The sequence below is a fragment of the Strigops habroptila genome, chromosome 5 (assembly GCF_004027225.2).
Source record: "Strigops habroptila isolate Jane chromosome 5, bStrHab1.2.pri, whole genome shotgun sequence".
Lineage (NCBI taxonomy): Eukaryota > Metazoa > Chordata > Aves > Psittaciformes > Psittacidae > Strigops > Strigops habroptila.
Genome location: NC_044281.2, coordinates 78,340,483 through 78,364,991, shown reverse-complemented (window position 1 = coordinate 78,364,991; position 24,509 = coordinate 78,340,483). Strand labels below are relative to the sequence as shown.

Sequence of the window (24,509 nt, the reverse complement as noted above, 5' to 3'; positions counted from 1 at the left end):
AAGCAAATGTAGCCATTGCTACAATTAAACTGAGAAAATGATTCTTTTTAAAGCTTGGTTGGACACACCTCAGTGATTTGGCGTTTAGGAAGGGAGCAGAACAGTTTGTGTTTGGTAAAAATCCTACAGTGGAATGTAAGGAATTTTTCTCAGACCATGGGGAAAACAAGACCATGAACATTGATAGAGACTTCGTATCTCGTAAGCATGTTCAAGGACATAATAGGGAGTCACGAAACATTTTCAAAGTTCAAAAAGTACCTACACTGAAAAAAGTGCTTTGCCTCAATTCTTATGGGAGCAACTGGAGCAATGCTGCATGTGTGAAAGCCTAAGAACGTCTAACATTTGCTTTCCTAAAACAAACAGCATCAGTGCCTGCACTAAACCACATTTGCTCCATACCAACTCTGTCTTCAACAGCTCCATTAATAAAACAGGGTTCTATGGAGCTTTTCAGTATTTAACCGCATTTCCAGAACCTTAACTTTACTTTCTGAATTATTCCTTAGTTATTTTTAGGTCAGTTTAGCAGAATTGATACAAAGCTGTTTGCTTTCTCCGAGATAAAACACACACACAAAAGGTAAAACAATGTGCCTACAACTCAGCATCATTTCAAAGTTGGCTTTTTCACTTCGGCTTTAGCCAGCGCTGGATGCACAATACAGTGACTCCATAAAGAAACATGTATTAACTAATACTTTTTAGCATAAATAACGATTGCAGCTTCTGGGATTCTTCACCTTTCACACTCTCTACTTTTTGTATCCATAGAGAAACAAAAAACACCCAGAGAAACTAGTGTCTTTCTAAAACGCAATTATCATGTCTTTGGGTACCACCTAAACAAAGGCAGAAAACCTCAGCGACCCAGTATCAAATTAAAGCTGGATGACTGCTCTGGTTATATTGAAAAATTAGCATTTAATCTGCATCTTTAGGATGCAAATTAGTGAACAGAAAAATCTTGCAGCACGTCCTAGAAAATGAATCAGAAAATATTCAAGACGCAGCAAAGAATGTGATGGGAAGCATGGTAGAAAATTATTCTGATCCTCTGATGGGTGGGTCATCGTTTAGAAGTCTTGGCTGAATGTCCATAAGAGAAAGCAGGGAACAACCCCTCAAGTAGGAGAACACCAGCTTTGGATATCTGCATCAGAGCTTCTTGTGTGCTGTGAAATAGAGACCCAACCGGAGTCCTTCTGCAGGCTCCAAAATGGGAACTTGCCAAAACTGAATCCATCAAATTTATGGGATACGGAGGCAGTAGATGCAAATTCAACATGAACCCATCATATTGCAGCTCTGCTATTTCCTTTGCTCTCTCTACACTAGGAAAGTCATCTCACTGCTGGAAAACAAGACGACATTTCTTGATCTAAACCAAACAAGCAGGAAGGTTCCATTTTAGCTCTTCCCACCGATGAGCGCTCTCCCTCTGTGACCCTCCAGCCACTGTTACAGATGAACCAAAGCTCATTTTCAGTCCTGCTCATGTCTGCAAGTTGATTTCTCGCCCCTGTTCAACACACCCAAAGCACTCCAGCCCTGCTTTATCTGGCCATTTACAACAGATGTTTTTGAAACTGCCCCAAATTGTGACAATGGTTTGTGTAACACTTTAAACTGGTTGTTAGACCTCCAGGTCTGGCTGGAGAATTTAGTTTCAGTCCATATATGCTTATTTCCTGGTTAGGAGACCCCCAAATACACAAACTAGCAATGCGGAAGATGGGGATTTATTGCTGTATTTTAGATTTTCCTGCTGCTATTTGATTATTTACTTCTTTTGTGGAAGAGCTTTTCTTTCTTCAGAGATCCCTGCAAAATGTTTGATGAACATAACCTTCTGCACGTTCAGAAGTCCCCAGTTCTGAAAGTGTTGGTTACTTGGCTACTGCTACACAGTTTTCTGTCAGGTGGGGAGTGCTTTGTCTTTAGGATCTTTAGTGAAGTGACTTTCAGATTGCTTTATACATACAGTCCTCCAGTATTAGTAGCTCTACAGCTACTAAGACACACAGAGGAAGAATAGCTTCAGAAAGATGTAAATCCAAATGATCTTAAAAGACAGAAGAATAATATATAAAAATGCTATTACTGCCCATTGAGCCCATACATAGTTTTGATTTATATTTTAAAATAGCTTATCAGAAAAGTTACATTGTACATTGCACATTCTTCTGAACATTAATATACCAATACAAATAAACGTGTGAATGCTCTGATCTATGAAACAAGCTGTTAGGAAACATACTGGTTAACTGTAGTTACCTAATCACAGAATCATAGAATGGTTAGGGTTGGAAAGGACCTTAAGATCATCTACTTCCAAATGTATTAGTTATTGCACATGGTATTAGTTATTGCACATGAACAGAGTATTTTTAGAGGATAATAAACGCCAAGATTTCGAAGCAGCTTAATAATGTCTCTACTATCAGATAATGAGAAATTCCCTCAATGCTGCTAAGCTGGACTTTGTTAATTATAGCAACTGATCTTACAACTGGCATATTTAACTGAAATAATGATTGTAAATCCTATCTGTTAGCCTGGAACTCTGGATTCACTAGGCACTGGTGTTTGACTTCCTCTGGTGTGGGCCTGGAAAGAACTCTTGCTTCCTCTTGCCTGTGTGTGCCATCAGCCACGCTACGTTAATCCTACAGTCCAACCAGAAGAGTAAAGCTTCCAGCCATGCCCCCTCACCAGGACCTAGAGCAGGGAGTTACACTTCAGAGCACACAACTCCTTGTAAAACACTCTGCAATGACTGTATTTCAATACAGCATAGAATGATGAATTGCGTGGGAATTCTTTGGGAATCATACAATACATATTCATCTACCCATCAGCTCTCGCTTGATTTGTGCCTCCATCACACACAATGCACAACAATAACATAACAGGTAAATATCTGTGAAGTATTTGTGGTAGCTGTTAACCACTTGCAGGTAGTTCTCTTAGGAGAAGATCTATCACATTGGTACAATGAACACATTCTGAGGTTGAGGAAAAACATTTCTTCAGCTATGGTGTATTCAGTCAGCAAGCTCAGGAAAGTCAGAGAGCTGCTTTCAAAGCAAAATGTGTCTCAAATCAAGCTTAGCTTGGTAGGAAGAACTTGAAATGTGTCTCTCACCAAAAGATTTCCAAATGGAACGGCAATAACATGTTAATTAGAAAATTCTTTACATAGCAAAAGGCTCCCAATGAACAATTACTGCATATTTCATGTAAACCTTTTCTAACACAATCTTTACACGGGGAAAAGCAAATGTGGAAGAAAGAACAACAGCACAGAAAACATCATATGAAATGTTGTATTTGAGCATTTCCCAAGTAGTGATTAAACGTTTCTGTGGAAATCTGCCTCAGACCTTTATCATAAATCAGAATAAAACTAAGGAAAACTGATGGATGAGATAGTCATTCTCTTCTAGTAGAAAACCTGCAAAATCTGGGAAAAATTTTAAATGACAGAATATTAGAGAACCATCACCTGATATACAAGATTAGCATTGGATCAAGTCAAGTATAAAATTCAGGCACTTTTTAATACATTCTCAATATAGGTCTTTTCTTCTAACCAGGGAAGCCCAGATGCAACATTTGATACTGAAGATGCTGTTCCAGAGCAATAGACTGGATTGAATAAGGGCGCATAAAGGGAAAACTCCGTAGAATCATAGAATAGTTTGGGTTGGAAGAGACCTTCAAAGGGCATCTAGTCCAACCCCACTGAAATGAGCAGGGACATCTTCAACTAGATCAGGTTGCCCAGAACCACATCCAGCCTGGCCTTCCAATGTCTCCAGGGATGGAGCATCTACCACCTCTCTCGGCAACCTGTCTAGTTGTATAAATACATATTGAGTATAAAGCAGCTTTGAGTCCTGTCATTAGCACACAAAGCCTCAGAGTGTCACAAGGCCACTGGTGCAGCCAGCCACCACCACCAGACCTGTGCCCACAGTGCCTAATGTAGACAATCCATAAATGCCTGTCCCAAACGGAACAGGGGGTGGGGAATGCAGGCAGCTCTTCACAGCTCCTACACAACAGCACAGCACATCTTACTACTAGATCAACATCTGCATTAATGGAATCAGACTTATGGGAATAAAGCAAGCAACCTCTTCCCAGAATAGCTCTCCACAATGGTACATGCCCTTTTAAAACAAGGATGAAAGAAAGTCAGTGGTTCTAATTCATTTGTGCACATACTCCTCCACAGGATTTTGTGGACAAAAATCAAACACAATACAGACATTTCTTTCAGCAGTTACTGTGTACAGAATACAGTATATAGAACTGAGAAACGTGGAATATTTACAGCTGTAACATTAGGTAAAGGCTTGACCTTGTATTTCTGAGAACTGTTGAGTAGCTGATGAGGCTGTTCAGGTTGTTTTCTGGACTGAAGCAGTCCTTTTACATAAGCCTGGATATCCAGCCCTTCACAGTCCTTCAAAGAGCTCTGCACTTTCCTCCATAAAGGGTTTGCTTTTAGCACTATATTAAGCCAGTTAAGTATTGCCACTCATTTCCTAGCCTCATGCAAAACTGCAGAAGCCAAGCTAGGATAGTTTCCCAAATTAGGAGACCTATTAACAAGCATGAATCAAAACCTGATCTCTGCTGACACACGTCAGCAAAGCAGGCTAAACTGCAGCGGCTAAGGACTGCCTCACATTGGCACAACCCATCACATTAACCAACCTTAACACAGCATTTTGTAGTGTGGTTATGATCATTTTAGACTTGCAGATAAGACTACATTGAACAGAATCACTGTAGTTCACTGTTGCAGCATCTGTAGTCTTAATTCTAGCCTAACAATCTCCCCAGCCATTTCAGTTCAGCTGAGAGAAAGCCTTCAAACCACTTGAAATGCATTAATAATGATGATAATGGTAATAATTGTAATAATTATTAAAGAAAACTTCAGAAATCATCTGATCTACCCTCCTACTCTTTTATTGTTGAAAATTTCAAAGCTGTTGATCAAACTGATATGGGAGGGGCTTTTTCTATAGGTATAAGGAGAATTACCACATTAATTCTTTGCCTATCAAGAGGCAAAGTGTGCATGTAGGGGGATTAATTCACTAAAGCAGCACCTTCCCTTTGAAGCTGACAGAAAGTCAGGAAAGTCTGTAATAGTGCTTTTCCTCCTTGCTTGTTTCTTTGTATAAGGCACTGCCACCTGCTTGTTTTACAAAACCATACTTGTTAAGTGTCATTTATCCCAGTTTTGCTCAAAAATCCTTTGGGACTCTCAGCCTGTAACACTGTCAACTGCACCCGAAGTGAATCATCAGTGACTGAGATTCTCCTAAGTCAGCCAAAATGACAAAACCAGAATACTTCCCTCCCCAAAACACTTGAGGCAAATTGCCAATTACAGCAATTCTAACGATTTTTCATATATCAAGCTTTCCGTCTCTTGCTTCTTACTTAATGAGATCTCCAGCACTGGAAAGGTTTCGACTGTAAATAAAATGTCTGATTATAAAGTAAACGGAGAGGGAAAGAAAACCAAATACTTCTCTAAACCCCCCCTCTCTTTCTCTCAAAAGGAGAAAAACTTTGCTGGTGAACCACTAACTTCCATGAGTGAGTTTTCTAGGCTGCAAATTAACAGTTCCTCCCTAACTCCCAGCAGAGCTCTGAGGGTTAAAGTTTGTAAAATACATTGAACATGGAAAGGCCACTGTGAGGTAGTATCATAGCACTCCTATTACCTAGCTTATATCTCTGTCTTTTTGCAGAACTACTAGAGCTTTTTTAACCCAATTTCACAAAGATTTCAACTCAACCTTTTCTGAAAGGAAAACTATAAATAGCCTCTTAGATTAAAACCCTTAACAGCTGAGAAAGCTGGAAAGAGAGGTAGATATTATCCACCTTTCAGTACTACAAATTGGGGCTGGAAGGGCTTAATTACCAAGATATACTTAAGAACACACTGAGGGCTGCTATAAAAATTACTCCAATTACAGCAGCTCCACAGACATCACTCCACCTCGGAGAGAGGAAACTATCACTTCTATTTCTCTCTCTCCTCCATGCTAATAAAGGGCATCATGAACAAACAGCAGCTTCACACCCTGCAACAGTTCTGCTGCGTGTGTAGGGTCCTGTCTCCCAGATGGCTTAACAGAATCTTTCACACCAGGCAAGCCAAGGATTCGGCTTCTTTTGTTTTCACTTTGAAATCTCAAAGTGGAGATCCACTGCTGGCATAACCTAAGGCAACCAAATAATTTCAGCCAATGTGTTAGCTTAGAAGTCTCTCAGGCAGAAAGAAATACTTTTAACCCATGATTTGGATTTGGATGTGAAATTCACAATTTCAGGTGAATTACACACTCACTGTTCTGAAATGGGGAGTTCATGATTTTCCTTATGATTTCACCTCTGATCATGTGTTCTTATTTATGATGTTGTTAACGATTTTTATGATTACAAACAAATGTGTAATTCACAATGAATGTTCAGGGAAACAACTCCGTTAACAGTACTGAGTCCTTCTGGTTTCAGTACTCCTTTGCTAAGCTTTTTGCAATGGTGCTCAACTGGATATTTGAAGTTCCTTCATATATTGTACCTGAAATCAGAAGAAAATAAATTAGAAGACTATAAAACCACAGTGAGTGTATGAAGAGAGACGAAGATATTATTCTAACAGTCCATTTAAACATTTACAATTACGAAGTAAAGCTTTACTGAGCAAGTTCTAGAAACAGAATTATAATAATATATATTATTATATAGTTATACTATAATACATAAATCATAGAATTATTTGGGTTGGAAGGGACCTTAAAGCTCATCCAGCTCCAACCCCCTGCCACGGGCAGGGACACCTTCCACTAGAGCAGGTTGCTCCAAGCCCCTGTGTCCAACCTGGCCTTGAACACTGCCAGGGATGGGGCAGCCACAGCTTCTCTGGGCAACCTGCTTTTATCATCTGCAACAATTAAAGTACTCTTCTGCTGGTACCACATAATGACAAGATATTTTCCTGAAAAGCAATTTCTAAATAACCAACAAAATTAAGTATTTACAAATGCTAGCAGCAATAAAATCAAAGGGTAATATAGTTAGAAATGTCAAACTGTTAGGTCCCGGATTGTATTGGTAAACAAGGAAGTCTTGAAAACCAAACTCCTAGGAGTTCAACCTGAATAGATTTAGGTCTTAAAGCCAAAGCAGGTGTTTTCAAATCTTCTGAACTGTAATTTTCTCAATAGAATGGGACACAATGCATGTGTCTGTATTTTACTGGTATCTAACGAAACATTTTAGCCTTACACACACACATATTTATTTACACCTAAAGTTTTACCTTCTTATAGCTGAGCCTTTGAGTCAGTGTCGATCACAGATTCAAGGAAGAAATACCTTAAAAAAATAGCCAGTCATTCATCCTCAAACTTGAGTACTACTAATGCTACAAGGAATACTTGTTAAGAAACTATCACTCACCTATCTTGCAGTCACGGTAATACTTTTCTATTGGATAATTTTTTGTGAATCCAACACCACCCATCCATTCAATACATTTACTAGTTGTCAGTGTTGCAACCTATGAAAATAGTTTCAGAGTTACAATTTCAGGATTCGACCTCACGTGGTAGTAAATTTTATCCTTTGTAGCTATTTAAAGTAAAAATAAAACAGCAATTAAAGCAGTAGCCTTACAGGGACGAAGAAGGACCGTTATTTTTGTGTTCATCTTATGCAAGCCATTTTAGGATAAAAATGACATTTTTCTGCACCAGAGGACATCAAGAATTCACTAACCACTAGTGCAATAGTTCATATGCTGCACTATGAAAAAGAGCAGCAGCAGTATGCAAGACAGCAATTACAAAGAGGCGGAAGCAATCTGGTTTTACATCATATGAAGACTTGCGGTTGTGACCAGCAGAGTTGAAATGGCCACCAATGAAGTCTCGCCATGCCATTTCTCCAGCCACAAAAAGAGAATTCTGGCAAAATGAAATCTCTCCAGATGAGTGAAGATAATAATTCACTTTCTCTTTTAATGTTGTTGCTTGCTTGTCAAAATCTAGGGGTGCGAGCAGTTTATTCTCAGGTGGCCTATTCTATATTCCATATACAGACTGGGAATGAGAAGCAAGATAAAAGTACATCAACGGATATTACTGCAAAACATGAATTAGAAGTTCTACATCCATTAACAGATGAAACTTTTAATCAGCAGGGAAATAAAGCCACAGAAGAAAGAAACTGCAAGTCACCTCAGCAGCATAGTACTTGGCCATGCTTGCCTCCTTTATGAACGGCCTTCCTGTTTCCGCAAGGCGGGCTGCATTGTAGGTCAGCAACCTTGCTGCCTCCAACTGTGTGGCCACCTGAGCTATCTGATGTTGCATTCCCTGTAATAAAGACACCACAAGTCAGACAGAACCAGCATCTAGTACTCAAGTGGGATTTCTAGCAAGAGCCATTCTTTTCACCAAGGAACATACCTATACTCTAACATAGAAATACAAAATCCAAACGGACTGGTAATTCCCAATTCCTCTGCACCTATTGATACTGAAGTTGGGAAAACCTCTTGGCTACCAAAGTCTTTTTAGGAAGTGCACTCTCATTTTCTCCTTTCCTTTTTCTTGGATTCAGGAGTACTGCGGAATTCCCTGCCTGACTGGCTGGGCAGGTGGGTTACCTGTTTGTACCCATGAATATCAAGGAAAGCTTCAGCCAAATCTTAACACTCTCCTCAGCACTGCAGAGACATGGGTAGGTCAAAGCTGTATTTTCATCTTGCAGGTCTCTATTGAGCACATTCATACATTAATAAGCCTAGATCCCTGACGAGCTGAAAACAACTACCTCTTAAATAAATCTGAGAACTAGCAAGCTGATAACTTCTTCTTCCTATGTCCCATAGCCATGAGACAAAAGTTAGGAGCAGCATAAAGAGAATGTGACTGATGAATGGATTTGAAGGGAAGGACAAAGGTGGTGGAGCTCACATCTAAATGGCAGGTATTACAGAAGAATGGGTTTATTTAAGGAGCTCCAAACATTATGATGGTTGAAAATTAACATTTAGTACTGTAACTTGTTCCTAAAACACAATGAAATCTTTCATCTTATTAGGACATTAACACTGATCCCTAAAATTTGCAAAAATATATATGTAGGTCAAAATAACAAAATGATTTGGCAATTATAAATTCCATTTCCCATTCAAAAGACGCAGTTCTGATCATTTCCTAGATCTCTGCGGGTGCTTCCTAAAATCTGTATAAATTGTGAGTAGGACTAATGTTCCTTCAGCCGAGATGGAGGCTTCTTTTAACAAGAAAATTACTATAGTAATTACAATTATATATCTTCCTTATTAAACTATACATCATTTTTGCAACAAAGAGTTCTTTTCGTTTTAAGACACAGGTATTATCATGAAAATGTCTTTGTATAACACAGGAAATCTAATAATTCAATCACTTTCCTCATCTTTTTATCATTTCTAGTGTCCAAAAAAAGGCCTTCTCCTACACCTCCTGAAAGGGTATAAAAACTAGGAACATATTCAACATACTGTGATATTAAAATCAGGAGAGAAAGGAGTTCCATGTGTATTATTTTCAAAAGCTGTCAATATGCTACCAAGCACAAGGAGTTATGTCAATAATGCTTTGAAGTTTTAAAGTATTTATATGGCACTTGCAAAGGCACATAGCACTGAATTGATATACTTTATGTGGCTCACCTGAAATTCTTCTCCAGTATTAAGAAGGAGAGACATGACACAAGGTGGAGCATAAATTATACAAATCAGATTTACTCATTTTACTGACTTTACCGTGGTAACAATTTTCTTGGAGGATACTTCCCATGTGTTCATTAACAAGTACCTGAAAGTCGAATACGCTTTTCCCAAACTGGACTCTCTCCTTTGTATACGGAATTGTGTGGTCAAAACAGCCCTGTGCCAGTCCTAACATCTGTTAAGAAATAAAGCATATGTTCAGGAAAAATGTGTTAATTGAACGTACCTAATGGAGATGATAACAGTTGATCTGATCAGGCAGTTCACCTCTGTAAAAAGCTTAGTATTCAGCAGAAAAGTATCCTTCCTACATAGGGATTGCTACAACTTACACAAAGCTAAAATATAACGAAGGTTCTATAGAGAATCCCAAGAGCTAGAATTTTACAGTTGTTACACAAACTGAAGTGAGTTATGACAAAAAATTAAGTCTAAGGAGTTAAGTCTATTCCATACTATTCCATTCCTGAAAGAAACTTTCTTAATATAGGCAAAGATTTGTGAAAACACTATCACTAATTTTTGAACAAAACCTATGGGTTGTGGTTGCACAAATATCAAGTGTTTCTGGGAAAATTCTTCATTACATGGGAAAATGACTGTAAACTAAAGATCTATAGATTGACATTACAATATTAAAGGAAAAATAATTTGAATGATTATTCAAAGCTATTTTCATCATCAAAATAATTCCTCATTTTATAGAAGACACCAGACTGTCAGAATTAGCAGTTTATTTCAGAAGTTAGAATAGTAGTGTAGTAGAAGGAGAGAGAACATTTCTTCCAGCATTTTCTAGGAAAAAATCAACCCCACTGAACTATTTTAGAAGACCCATTGTCTGTTCACACTCTGTTCACTCAGCAGCGAAGACAACAAAACACAAGTGGTATCTTGGAGGATAACATCTGGGAAAACTACACACCAACATTCATAAAGAAGTAACTCTCATCCTAGAATCACAGACTGGTTTGGGTTGGAAACGACCTTAAGATCATCCAGTTCCAACCCCCTGCCATGGGCAGGGACACCTCACACTAGACCATGTCACCCAAGGCTCTGTCCAACCTGGCCTTGAACACTGCCAGGGATGAAGCATTTACCACTTCTTTGGGCAACCCATTCCAGTGCCTCACCACCCTCACAGTAAAGAACTTCTTCCTTATATCTAACCTGAACTTCCCCTGTTTTAGTTCGAACCCATCGCCCCTTGTCCTATCGCTACAGTCCCCTAGTGTCTGGTTTGTTAGCCTGAAGGAACATTATGAAATCTGGAAAGTAAACTAGTTTTATGGGTTTTTTAACTATCAGATTTTGAGAAGTGTTTTCCATTCCAAGTAAGACAGTAAAGAATTACCCTGCCTTTCATATATCTTGGAATATACAGCTAGTAGTAAATAAGATCAGTTGGTTTTATTATGTAGCTATCACCCATCTGAATGCATTCCATTTACCTGTTTGATTCCTAGGAAAAGCAAAGATAGGAAATTAGATTAGGGGAATAATCAAACAAGGAAAAAATAAAAAAAGAAAAAAGAGGGAAATTAATGCTATGAAGAACTTTCAGAAAGTGAGGTAACTGTACAGTAAAATTGGAATCTCATAAAACTTTTCTGCTTCAAGATGGGGTACTACAATGTGGCAGTCAGCTGTCACACTAAGCAGCTTAGTCAAACTACTTTCAGTGAGGTAAAGCAATGTACAGGTATTTCTGGACAGACCCACATATTAAACTGAAAGCCAAGGGCCCTAAGAAGATAAAACCATGACTCTGCCTGGATTCAGACACCTACTCCATCATTCAAGGTTCTAGAAAAGACCCACAATACATAGGAAAATGGGGATCTGGGAAAATAACATAAAACAATGCAGCTGTATCACCAGATTTGCTGCCTTCTTCTAGAAACTCAGATGAACCAAGTATATCCACTTCAGTAGCTGTAACAATATATGGAGCTACCTTGCACTAAACTTTTCACAGCCACAATCACATTTTATAAGATGTTAATTACCTTCTAAAACTATTTCTACTGCAAAACTACACTCAATTCTACAGGGCTTTAGAGCTGCTGTTCTTGTCCATTCAAGTGCACTTCTCTTAATTTGATGGTGCCAAGAAAGTAGTAAGTTAAGATATGACAACTACCTGACCTTAACTTCTAGTTAGGTTGTAAATGTAACTTGGAGTAATTAAGAGTAAAACCCAGGCCATGTATTTTACTGCCAGAGCCTCTATATTATTTATACCTCTGGTTTTTAAATGACATAACAGACTAAGTCTAATCCTTAGAAATGATGGAAAAGCCAACCCATTTAGCAGCATAGTATATTGCCATGTGGAAAGTCTAAATTTCATGAGGATTACTCCTGGTCTGTTTGTAAACTAGGCAAAAGATACAGGAGACTAGTAGCACAGACATATTAGACACTATACAGCACAACTACATCCATAATACAGTAGCAACAAAGAAAGGATTACTTTCAAAAGTAAAATAAAACCATAAAAACTTGTCATAAGTCATTTTATTATAGGGCTGAACCTGACTTCCACTAAAATCAGCAGTAATCTGAGATCCAAACTGAGTTTATAACAAAATACAACATTTTAAAGTAACTCCAAGGCCAGTAAATGTTTTCCCCTAAGATGCCATAAGGTGCAAGTTTCAAATACAACAATGAACCAGGGCACTTCTGCTATGAAAAAAGCATCTTTATTCTTAAAATAAGTTGACTTCTAAAAAGAAGTAATTGGGAAAACATCAGTTAGAATAAAGTCATATTTGGCAATCCCATATAACTTGGAAGCATTAATATTATACATTTCGGTGTGTAATATTTTCTAAAGGGAGTTTTCTTTGTAAAATAGATCTGCATAATGGAACATGACAGTGTTGCTATATCTCAGAAACGATAAGTTAACCATCAAAGACAAACTAATTGCCATTTAATGCTTTCTAAATCTATTGCTTATGTCACCAAAGGAGAATTTTACCATTTACAGTTGTTTCAGGATTTGACTGTAACTTAGCTACAGGAATAGTGACATCTAGTGGCAACTGAGTTTTTAATAAAGTATTTTCTAAAGAGTTTCTTCTTGCTAGCTTTAAATGTTTTGTAAATTTCAATCCAGTTCTGCACTAGTTGTATTCAGTATTAAACAGAATTACCCACCTGTGCAGCAATACCTATTCTGCCAGTATTTAGCATTCCAATTGCATACTTATAGCCTTGTCCAACCTGTCCCAGGATATTGGTCTCAGGAACCTAAAGAATAAAACAACACAGTTATTCCTGTTCTAGTCTGCTTTGCAGCTTCTAGTAGCAGGGTTCAGAGGTGAATCAGTGTACAAGGTTTATTTAATATTCCTCACCAGTGAAGCATAAAACATAAGTCAGTCATTTGATTCCTAGAATATCTGATTAGAACATTTTCTCAAACAGGTGATTATCATAGAATCACAGACTGGTTTGGGTTGGAAAGGACCTTAAGATCCTCCAGTTCCAACCCTCCTGCCATGGGCAGGGACACCTCACCACAGACCATGTCGCCCAAGGCTCTGTGCAGCCTGCCCATGAACACTGCCAGCGATGGAGCATTCACCACTTCTTTGGGCAATTATAAACTGATGGTTGAGAAAAACTGTATCAAATGTTAAGAGAACCAACCTCCCTCAAGACTTCTGTAAAATAAAAGGGAGGAAAAAGTTAAAATATGCCAAACAATCAATGTGTCTGAGGAAAAATTAAATTGGGGGATTTAGTTAACATTCTTATATGTAGTCGAGTTCCAAGTACACAGAGATTATGCTTCAATAGCTAAACAACTTACAATACCTTAACGTTTTCAAACGTTACTGGACAGGTAGAAGATGCTCTGATTCCAAGCTTGTCCTCCTTCTTGCCTACATGTAGCCCCTCTGTGTCGCGATCTACTATGAAGCACGTAATTCCCCTGTATCCCTAAGATGAATTAAAAAGTAATCAAGAACTGGGTTTTATACTAATTGTGCTGGTTTGGGCTGTGTCTTGCTTAGTAGGGTTAAACTGCAGCACTAATATCACCAAATGGTGTCTAAACATCTCATTCCAATACAGAAGTTTTACACCTGCTTAATACTATATTACTAAATAAAACACTGGCACCATCATCTGTTCCCTCTGTGTCTGCTAATGGCCAGAGATACCTTTCTATTAAAATATTCCATATGGAAAACACGATCAGAACAACCTCAAAAGTTCTTTTGATGAGACAAGGGACTGGTATTACATAAATGAAACAAATGGGACTGTGGTGTCTGTCTATACTGGAAATCATTGGGAAAGCAAGTTATTGCTGTACAGTGAAGTTAGTGCTTGCTGTCAGAACATATGTTGCAAACAATGGACTAAGAAGACATCGGGTATCTTTAGCCTAAAGTGGTCAATCAAATAATGGCTCTAAACCCAGAGAAACATAGAATCACAGTCTTTTAATAGCAGCGACTTGTCAGTTAAGTCAGAAGGGTTGGAAAGACATAGACTATTTGTTCTTCCTCTACTCAGAATAATCCCAATGCACGCTGTGCTCTTCATGTAAGCAATTATGATCCTGACATTTTTATTTTCCCTGGTGAGAGGAATTTATTAAATTGCTCAGCAAGTTCTCAAGTTTTGTTGGAAAACATTTTTAAAGGTTTGCTGTCAGCTGGGAAAAGGTGTAAAGAATATTAACCTTTAACACAGAATCCTAGAATAGTTAGGGCTGGAAAGGACCTTAAGATCACCTAGTTCCAACCCCCTGCCATGGGCAGGGACACCTCACACTAAACCATGTCGCCCGAGGCTCTGTCCAACCTGGCTTTGAACAGTGCCAGGGATGGAGCATTTACTGCTTCTTTGTGCAACCCATTCCAGTGCTTCAGCACCCTCACTGTAAAGAACTTCTTCCTTATACCTAATCTAAACTTCCCCTGTTTAAGTCTGAAGCCATTACCCCTTGTCCTACCACTACAGTCCCTGATGAAGAGTCCCTCCCCAGCATCCTTGTAGGCCCCCTTCAGATACTGGAAGGCTGCTATGAGGTCACCACGCAGCCTTCTCTTCTCCAGGCTGAACAGCCCCAACTCTCTCAGCCTGTCTTCATACAGGAGGTGCTCCAGCCCTCTTACCATCCTCATGGCCTCCTCTGGACTTGTTCCAACAGCTCCATGTCCTTCTTATGTTGAGGACACCAGAACTGTACACAATACTCCAAGTGAGGTCTCACGAGAGCAGAGTAGAGGGGCAGGATCACCTCCTTCGACCTGCTGGTCACGCTTCTTTTGATGCAGCCCAGGATGCGGTTGGCTTTCTGGGCTGCGAGCGCACACTGCCTGCTCATGTTAAGCTTCTCGTCAACCAACACCCCCAAGTCCTTTTCTGCAGGGCTGCTCTGAATCTCTTCTCCACCCAACCTGTAGCTGTGCCTGGGATTGCCCTGACCCAGGTGTAGGACCTTGCATGTGCCTTGGTTAAACTTCCTAATGTTGGCATCGGCCCACCTCACAAGTGTGTCAAGGTCCCTCTGGATGGCATCCCTTCCCTCCAGCGTATCAACCGAACCACACAGCTTGGTGTCGTCGGCAAACTAAACTAATAATCTGATTAACATCAGATTATTAATATAAAATCCCTAGTTTCATATATCATGAGCTGTTCCTGAAATGCAACTATTCTTTTGCAACTTACTAAGGATGGATCTGTATTTGCCATCACGAAGAAAACTCCTGCATGTTCTGCTAAGCTAATCCACATCTTTGAACCATTGATGACATAGTAGTCTCCTCTCTTTTCAGCCCGAGTCTTCAAAGAGAAAGCATCACTGCCAGATCCGGCCTCCGAAAGACAGAAACTGCCTATCTGTCAAGGGAAAAAATAGTTTTTACTGAACATATAGGTACATGTCTGCAATTAAAATAGCTATAACCAAGCACAAGTCTCTTAAATTCAAACATTTTAACCTATTGCATCAAAGTAACTAAGTTTCAGATATGGAGATTAAGAATAGAAACACTATGTAATTACACATCTCTCAAAGTCAACTGCTTTAACATTCTTTTCCACAGTAAATTAAATTTTAATGAAACTAATAAGTGCCTTTCCACTTTTACCTCTCAGCTACCGATGACAGGACGTATCTATAGCACCATAGATCTCAGGTCTAACCAGTGCTTCAAAGCTGTCACATAAAGATTATTTTCCAATGCTGCAGTCACTGAAAGAAAAAGCCCCACTAATATCACTATTAAGAACTATATTAAAGTTCAGTAAAGTGAGACTTTGACTCACTGTATCTTTAGCCACTCTGGGCAAGTAAGTTCTTTTTTGTTCTTCTGTTCCATATGTGGTAAACAACTTATTTGTTAGTGTATTTTGGAGTTCACATAGAAGAGATACAGCTGGATCAACTTTGGCTAATTCTTCTACCACCAATATGATGGAAAAAAATGAAGCTCCAGTTCCTCCATATTCTTCCCCAAGCTCAATACTCATCAGCTGAAACATAAAAGATGCAAACAAATTAATCTGTTAGTTCAATCTTGTTAGTACAAACTGATACTTAATATATTAAAATAATAAGTAAGTATTTCCAGATCTTTCTCCAAAGAACTGTTTTCCATCAACACCCTTAACAAACTAACAATTCTTCACAGAATCATAGAATCATTTAGGCTGGAAAAGACCTTTAAGATCATCAAGTCCAACTGTTAACCCAGCATGGCCAAGCCCACCACTAAACCATGCCCTTAAGTGCCACATTTACAGTTCTTTTAAATACCTCCAGGGATGGTGACTCCACCAGTGCCCTGGGCAGCCTGTTCCAGTGCTTGACAACCCTTTCAGGGAAAAAATGTTTCCCAATATCCAATCTAAACCTCCCCTGGTACAACATGATGATGTTTCCTCTTGTCCTGGTGTTTGTTACTGGGGAACAGACCAGCCACCTCCTGGCTCCATCCTCCTTTCAGGTAGTTGTAGCGTGATAAGGTTCCCCCTGAGTCTTCTCTTCTCCAGACTAAACCCCCACCAGGTCCCTTCACCAGCTCCACTGCCCTTCTCTGGACCTGCTCCAGCACCTCAATGTCTATCTTGTAGTGAGGGGCCTGATGGCAGGAAAAGCTAAAATTGGATCCAGGAATGAACACCATGGTTTCTGCAACACAAATCCTTGTGGTTGCCCAGTAAAGGCACAGAGGACTCCTGATACACTCCCGATACTCCAGCAAAACTTATCAGAGTCATGGCAGTTTGAGCATTCTACACAATTACGTTTATCCAATTAAAAACCCAAACCAAACCAGAACGGCATGGGGGGAAGACAAGGAACTCAAACATAAGGCAAAGAATGGTGTGGGAGAGGGAGACATGGAAAGAATATTACAGTAAAAGATGGAGAGTGATGAAAAAATAAGAGAAGGTTGCCTTGCTGTTGATAAATCCAGAATTTTTAATGACTCATTAGCTCATTTGAATTATATCCCTCCAACTTTTAATCTAAAAATCTGAAAAGTGCACAGCTATAGATTTCTAAAATCATCACTTTCTGAATAAAAGATTAAGTAAAGGTATGCAGACCCCTTGTTCAAACAATCCTTGTATTACAGAGTCTTCCATTTTTGAATTCTCATCCATTTTCTGCACCAAAGGTGCAACTCGGTCCTGAGCAAACTTTGTCACTGTAATGAAGAGAAGAAAGCAAGCACATAAGTATTCCAACAGTCTCCTTGAAGATCAGTATCACAGTAATATGGTACTTTGGATATGTTATGCATGTGTTCCCTGACTCTCCAAGACAAATGAAAAAAAGGACAGAAAGTTGCCCAAGTGAAACAAGGTGATGTGTGATAAGGCTCAATTATAACTGCTTCCTGAACTCAGCTACAACTCTCTAAATCAAAACAAATACATCCTATAAATACAGGGGCTTTGAAAGCATCTCAGCAACATTTATGTAACACTGGTTGACCAAAAATAATACAGAAAATATTTCAGCTACACCCCTTACTTGGTTAGCTGTATCCTATTTCTTTATAAATTAAACCTGCAGTTTGGAAAGCTGGTCTCAGGCTTTAATGCATGTTATTTTGAGGGCATAAAATCCTGTGGGACTGTTTCTGTTTAACTGGAGCCTTTTATAAGCTCTTTCTCAGATGTGCAGGTCCTTATCCTTTCACCTTTCTCTGAGGATCCCTTCTGAAACACTGCCATCTTCATGCAGGACTGGCTGCATCACAGACACTCACATCACGCCTGTCACCATTCTGGATATACTGGAAATGCCTGAAAACCAACTGGAGCAGTTACCTGTAGCTGAACTAAACACTTCAGAAAGGGCATGAGTCAATGCCAGGCAACTTCACTTCTGTGACAGCAACAGTTTTAAGCACTTAATATTTATGTATTTATGTGGTAGGTGGAACTGTGCTACGGTAACATGGGAAAAGAACACTACATTTCTCTCTTGTGAATGAAAGCAGTTTTAAAATTAAGCACAAACCTCCCCCCCCAACCTCAACATTTAACTAGAATTAAACCATGGATTTTTAAAGCTAAAATCCCCCTTCTAGTTAAGACACCTCTGAATTTTAACTGCACAGACAACAGGTACCCATATTTTTCAGCATCGTCTCCTCTTCAGTGAATGTTTGAAGCGGAGCACAGACAACTCCATCACTGGCTAGATTTGGCATGGGTTCAGATCTGGAGGACCGAAAGGCACAGGGAGAAGCCCTCCAAGGAGCCAAGTATGCTGGCATATTTCTTTTCAGCTGTTGACAATAAACAAAGAACATGCAAACAGTTAACAGAACTTGTATTTGTGTACAGACAGCAATACACCATTTTATTCAGTGTTCTGATTCAGTATATCATTAGGAACTATAACTTACATTCAATGTCTAGTTTGAAAGTTTTTCAGATGATATAAACCTTCCCCCTCCCAGTGTCCTGAAAGAAAATATCCTTTAACTACTCTTCTTTTAGAATCATAGAACAGTCAGGGTTGGAAAGGACCTTAAGATCATCTAGTTCCACCCCCCTGCCATGGGCAGGGACACCTCGCACTAAACCATGTGGCCCAAGGCTCTGTCCAACCCGGCCTTGAACACCGCCAGGGACGGAGCATCCACAACCTCCCTGGGCAACCAATTCCAGTGCCTCACCACCCTCACTGTAAAGAACTTCTTCCTTATATCTAATCTAAACTTCCCCTGGTTAAGTTTGAAGCCATTACCCCTTGTCCTACCACTACAGTCCCTGATGAAGAGTCCCTCCCCTGCATCCTTGTAGGCCCCCTTCAGATACTGGAAGCTGCTCTGAGGTCTCCACGCAGCCTTCTCTTCTCCAGGCTGAACAGCCCCAACTCTCTCAGCCTGTCTTCATACGGGAGGTGCTCCAGCCCTCTTATCATCCTCGTGGCCCTCCTCTGGACTTGCTCCAACAGCTCCATGTCCTTTTTATGTTGAGGACACCAGAACTGTACACAATACTCCAAGTGAGGTCTCACAAGAGCAGAGTAGAGGGGCAGGATCACCTCCTTTGACCTGCTGGTCATGCTTCTTTTAACCCCAAACAATTTTCTTTGCAGAAGTTTGCTAACATAATCCCATTCTATAAAGGATTTACAAACAATTTTAGTCAATATACTGTATATATACAAGTATACTGTTAATAGTATTTATTTTAATGGATGCTTTTGCAAGTCTGATGCAATATTCTTCGTAGTAAGTGTAGGTTTTGATAGATTTAGTATCTTCATTAACAAATATGGTAAGAGTAAACGTGAAATAGACTTACAAACGGTTTTTAGAGAAACCATTAACTTTAATGATAGACTGAGCTTTCTGCCTGCTTTTCTAGGGATGAGCAACTCTTGTTCCTAAAGCAATTTGACAGCACTTCACCTGGATTACTGGTATTTTGCTGTGAAAGAGTGTAACTTTTAACAGCCCTGTGGATTGTTGTATTCCAACTGAGTTCTTATTCACCACTTCATGATTTTCAGAACGAGCATACATTCCATAGACAAAGCTGTGGCATTTGAATGCCTCTGTATAGTTAATTTCTATATAGTTAGTTTAAACCATATAGTTAGCATGTTGATAGTACTATGTAACTAATAACTAACCTGTCTTATATGCTTGATTTATTTAAAAAGTGCAGGAAGGAGCTAAATTTGAGTAATTTATGCTTAACCTCTCCCCATTTGTGCATGATACACAACAATTTCAAGTATTACCAGGAAGCATTGGTTATCCAACCAAGAGAGCAGAGGCATTACAGAGTATTTTACTATAAGGAGGATGGATTCAGCATACGTAGGAAAAGTCACAAAAATGACCAGAACAGTGACTTTTGGGAGCAAGCTACACATAGTGATTGTCAGGTGGGTGGATACAGATAATGTGATAAGTATTGTACCTTGGAGATCTATAAACTAGTGTTCAAAGACTTCAGCAGGTAGCAAGCAGGCTTTAGGAAGGAACGTGACTGGTTTGAAAGTTAAGATACTTTCCAACCACAGCATCATTTCTTAGGATTTTAAAGAACAGTTAGCACAGTGAATATGACCTGACTCAAAAAGTAACAGACTAACAGTAGCTAAACTGCTGCAAAATGCATTCCTGAAAAGCAGTATTCAAAACAAGCAGCACAGTTACTTTGCTCTCATAGCTCCCCAAACCCAGTGTATTGTGGCATCTATAGATCAGATCTTTGCCACAGATTTGTGCCACTTCTGCTATGTCAGTCTAAAGTGTGGAGATATTAATGTCTACCAAGACAACTGCTGACAGAAACTCCCAGTAGAGACACAGCTGTGCCATAGAAATAATGTATATGCTAGCATATGCCTGCCAACATACATTTTTGCTGGCACACATTCTTAACCCCCCAGTGAGCAGACCGACAGACTGTGCTGTAACCAGACTGCTATTTAGGTCTCTGATCGCAGGACAATATTGCAATACACATTGATAGCAGCATTCCTCAAAAACCAGCAGAAACTTCAGGGTCAGGAAGTAAAAATTCCTTTGATCCTTCTAATAATTCACTCTCTTTCATGTTGGCTTTCAACACTTGTCATCTCCCTGGCTGAAGAACTGATGTAAAGTAGATCTACGGCCTCTTTCTGTCATAGATACAAGATGTGTAAGTCTATTACGGTAAGGAAACAACTTTAGTACAACTACTCATGCTTGACAGCAAAAACCAGCAAGAAGTGGTAATACAGAAAACAAACATTGCTGTAAACATTCAATGTTTGTTCACATTCAACACCCCATGTCACACATACTGACTAGTGGGGCTGATTCATGAATACAAAGTTTGGATGATCAGCAAGAGCTGCAATATATTTATATTAAGATTCTGTTACTAGAGTCACCATAGGTCTTCACAGAAAACAAAGAGTTGATCTAATAGACACGAAATTCAAAGCAACTGTGTTCTGGAAGTTGTCAGTCAGGAGTGGACTATTTAGAATCATAGAATAGCTCGGGTTAGAAGGGACCTCAAATCTCATCCAGTTCCAACCCCCTGCCATGGGCAGGGACACCTTCCACTAGAGCAGGTTGCTCCAAGCCCCTGTGCCCAACCTGGCCTTGAACACTGCCAGGGATGGGGCAGCCACAGCTTCTCTGGGAAAAGTCTGTGCCAGCGCCTCAGCACCCTCACAGGGAAGAGCTTCTGCCTCAGAGCTCATCCCAGTCTCCCCTCTGGCAGGTTAAAGCCATTCCCCTTGGCCTGTCCCTACAGGCCCTTGTCCAAAGCCCCTCTCCAGCTTTCCTGGAGCCCCTTTAGGCACTGGAGCTGCTCTAAGGTGTCCCCTTGAGGAGCCTTCTCTTCTCCAGGCTGCCCCAGCCCAGCTTTCTCAGCCTGGCTCCAGAGCAGAGCTGCTCCAGCCCTCGCAGCAGCTCTGTGGCCTCCTCTGGACTCGCTCCAACAGCTCCACATCCCTCTTGTGTCTCAGGCACCATTTGCATTTGACCATAGGTCACTTTAACCATAAATGAAGTAAATAACAAGGATGTTGGCTCTCAATACTGTGTAGATAGGATTGTTCTGATCCTTTTGTTCAAAGCTGATAAGCCTCCACAGGAATGTGAAAGGATCTCTCAAGGATGAGCTGACTCAGAGGATGCAGTCAAAAAGAAGACACCAGGATAATAGGGACAACAGAGGGACAATGACCACCTGAAGGACCTTTAGGGAACCCCAGCTTTGGAATTGGGCACGTGCTCACTGAACTATGCCCATCGTTATCATAGTAACATCTCTATGCTGCTTTGTACCCAAAAGAACATGAACATAAAAGTGCAGGGCTCAGGTCAGAGCTACCACCACCACCAATACCCCGAGTGAAGAGCACCAACGAGATATTGCTGGATCCACGCGTGGTGATACTTCTCCCTCTTTCTCTCTCTCAATTCTCTTCTCTCTTTTTCATTGAACATTAACTAGATCTAAGCAAAAACACATGGCACAAGACTTGCTGATCCAGTCAAAACAATCATTGCTGAGTTATTTTTAATCATATGCCCTGTATTTTGTATTAATAAATCATAAAACTGGTTGGCTGGTGTTGTTTCACCTTAATTCAGTACAAGGGTATCATGAACTTGGCCGTTGGTCCCAGGGGGAGGAAGGTCATCCTAAACTACTCCTTTCGGGTTGCGACACAGGGTCACTCCACAGCCAGGACTGCAAACATCCATCTGTTTAAGTCTATATTCTTAAAGGACTACAAATCACACATACTTCCTGCTTCTTTCACTACTTTATTTCCAAACACAAAGAAAAAAGCACTTTTCTTTCACGGTGGCATAACCAAAGCTGCCTCACTGAGAGTATTTCACCAGCACTGATCAAGAGCTGCAGGAAAAAATGCAGGATGCCCTCTTGAGAATACAAACCTATTTGGAAAGCTGTGAGGAGGTGTGCTCAGTAGGCAACAAGCCAGAACTGTTGAAGCAACAACTGGTAGTACTCTGGGATTACCCCTACTTCTGTTTGATGGCACCTGACACTTGGATGTGGGATTACCATGGATGAACACAGCACTACATTAATGCAGAGGACTCTGCTCCAGGCACAGTGGGAATTACAAATCTTACAGACCACAAAAATGACACACATTTTTCTCATATGCTTTATGAAAATGGAAAGCTGGACAAACTTGATTAAAAGCAATTCAGCAAGGTCCAGCACAAGTGCATGGGGCTATATCAGCAGAGGTGATCTGCCAAACACCCAGCTAGGACATAGAAGCTTTAAAACACAATAAACAGCTCAGGTTTGTTACAAGTTGAAGCCATTAGAGCAGCCTGACTCTTGGCAACGATGCCAAAGGTTTTGAGACAGTCAGAACTGTTCGTTCATCCACTTTCCCTCCCTTCCCCTTAAGAGAAACACCCACAGCTTTCACCTGGAGGCTCTTCCACTGCAACCAACCTGCTTGAGAGTGGCAGAGAAAGGTGTCCTGCCATGGTGGGAGACACAAAGGCAGCCCTCAGCATACACATGGTTTGATAAATGGCTTGTTTGATACCTGACTGAGATGGTGCTACAGGACAAAAGAAATAATCCTAACAAGGTTACCTCGTAAAGTCTAACAAGCAGTAGGATGGCCCTAGGGAATGGAATATACACTGGCAACATTCCCACATAGAGCTGCAACCTACAGGTATACCAGAGTAACAGCACAGTGTAGAAATGGTGTTTTATTTCAACATTTAGATTTAAAAAAAACCCCATCAGGTCTCTACATTCTTCTTTACACTTTTATTCTTAGAATTCATATGATATTAGAATGGTTTGTGTTGGAAGGGACCTTAAAGCTCATCCAGCTCCAACCCCCTGCCACGGGCAGGGACACCTTCCACTAGAGCAGGTTGCTCCAAGCCCCTGTGTCCAACCTGGCCTTTTTTCCTTGACAACTTCCACTCCTGCATGTGGCTTCCAGGCAGCCCTTATTTCTCAGCAGAGAAGCTCCACCACAGCAAGCTTAGGTGCCCTCATTTATGGGTCAGTTTTCTGTATTTCGGTCATCACAACACAGCAACACGCTGCCTTATGGCCTGAAATACAGCTGTCCAGCATGTCCCCTCACTCTGCACAGTAAAAGCATGTATGTGGCAGCTTTTCTGCTTGTTCCCTTTGCCTTACATTACCCCTGCAGTGCCACAACCCTGTTTAGATAAGGCGACACCAAAGCACCTCTGCTGCCACCTCACAGACACACCAGCCGCGGGCCGCTCCCCCCACCACACCATTCCACAAGACGTTCGAGACCCTTTCTTAGCGCAAAGTTACCCCTCACCGCCTGTCAGCAGCGCAAGACAGAAGGAGAAAAACAATTTACAAACACACCCTCACTCCTGCGCAGCTGCCAGCGAGCCCCCCTACCCCACAGCAGCCTGTAGCGTAACGCAGGGCCCCTTTTCCCGGTCCCACCACCCCACCTCAGCCCAACCCTCCCCTCACACACCCGGCTTCACCTTCGCGCATCCCCTCAGCCAACCTCCCGCCGCCGCCGCCGCCGCCGCCGCCATCTTGTGGCCGCTACCCAGCCCCTTCCAAGCCACGACCACCGCCCCCCCACACCCCCCCCCGCCATTTCACCACACCCCCCGACACGTGCGCGCGCAGCGCGGCGGGCCACGCCCCC

At 40.7% G+C, this 24,509-nt stretch overlaps 1 protein-coding gene across 2 annotated transcripts; it reads right to left on the bottom strand.

Annotated features, from left to right (window-relative positions):
• Nucleotides 1–907: 907 nt before the first annotated feature.
• On the bottom strand, nucleotides 908–24,418 carry ACADSB (acyl-CoA dehydrogenase short/branched chain). Of its 2 annotated transcripts, none has more exons than XM_030487242.1 (11): nucleotides 24,340–24,418; nucleotides 18,453–18,612; nucleotides 17,420–17,520; nucleotides 16,133–16,339; nucleotides 15,533–15,703; nucleotides 13,661–13,786; nucleotides 12,998–13,090; nucleotides 9,912–10,001; nucleotides 8,283–8,420; nucleotides 7,504–7,603; nucleotides 908–6,622 (listed from the first exon to the last, which is right to left on the bottom strand). In XM_030487242.1, the coding sequence occupies exons 1-11, from the start codon at nucleotides 24,391–24,393 to the stop codon at nucleotides 6,552–6,554; spliced, it is 1,311 nt and encodes a 436-aa protein (XP_030343102.1). In that variant the 5' UTR covers nucleotides 24,394–24,418; the 3' UTR covers nucleotides 908–6,551. The 2 variants fall into 2 exon arrangements, with proteins under 2 accessions (XP_030343102.1, XP_030343103.1); XM_030487243.1 differs by having other exon boundaries at nucleotides 24,330–24,386.
• Nucleotides 24,419–24,509: the final 91 nt, after the last annotated feature.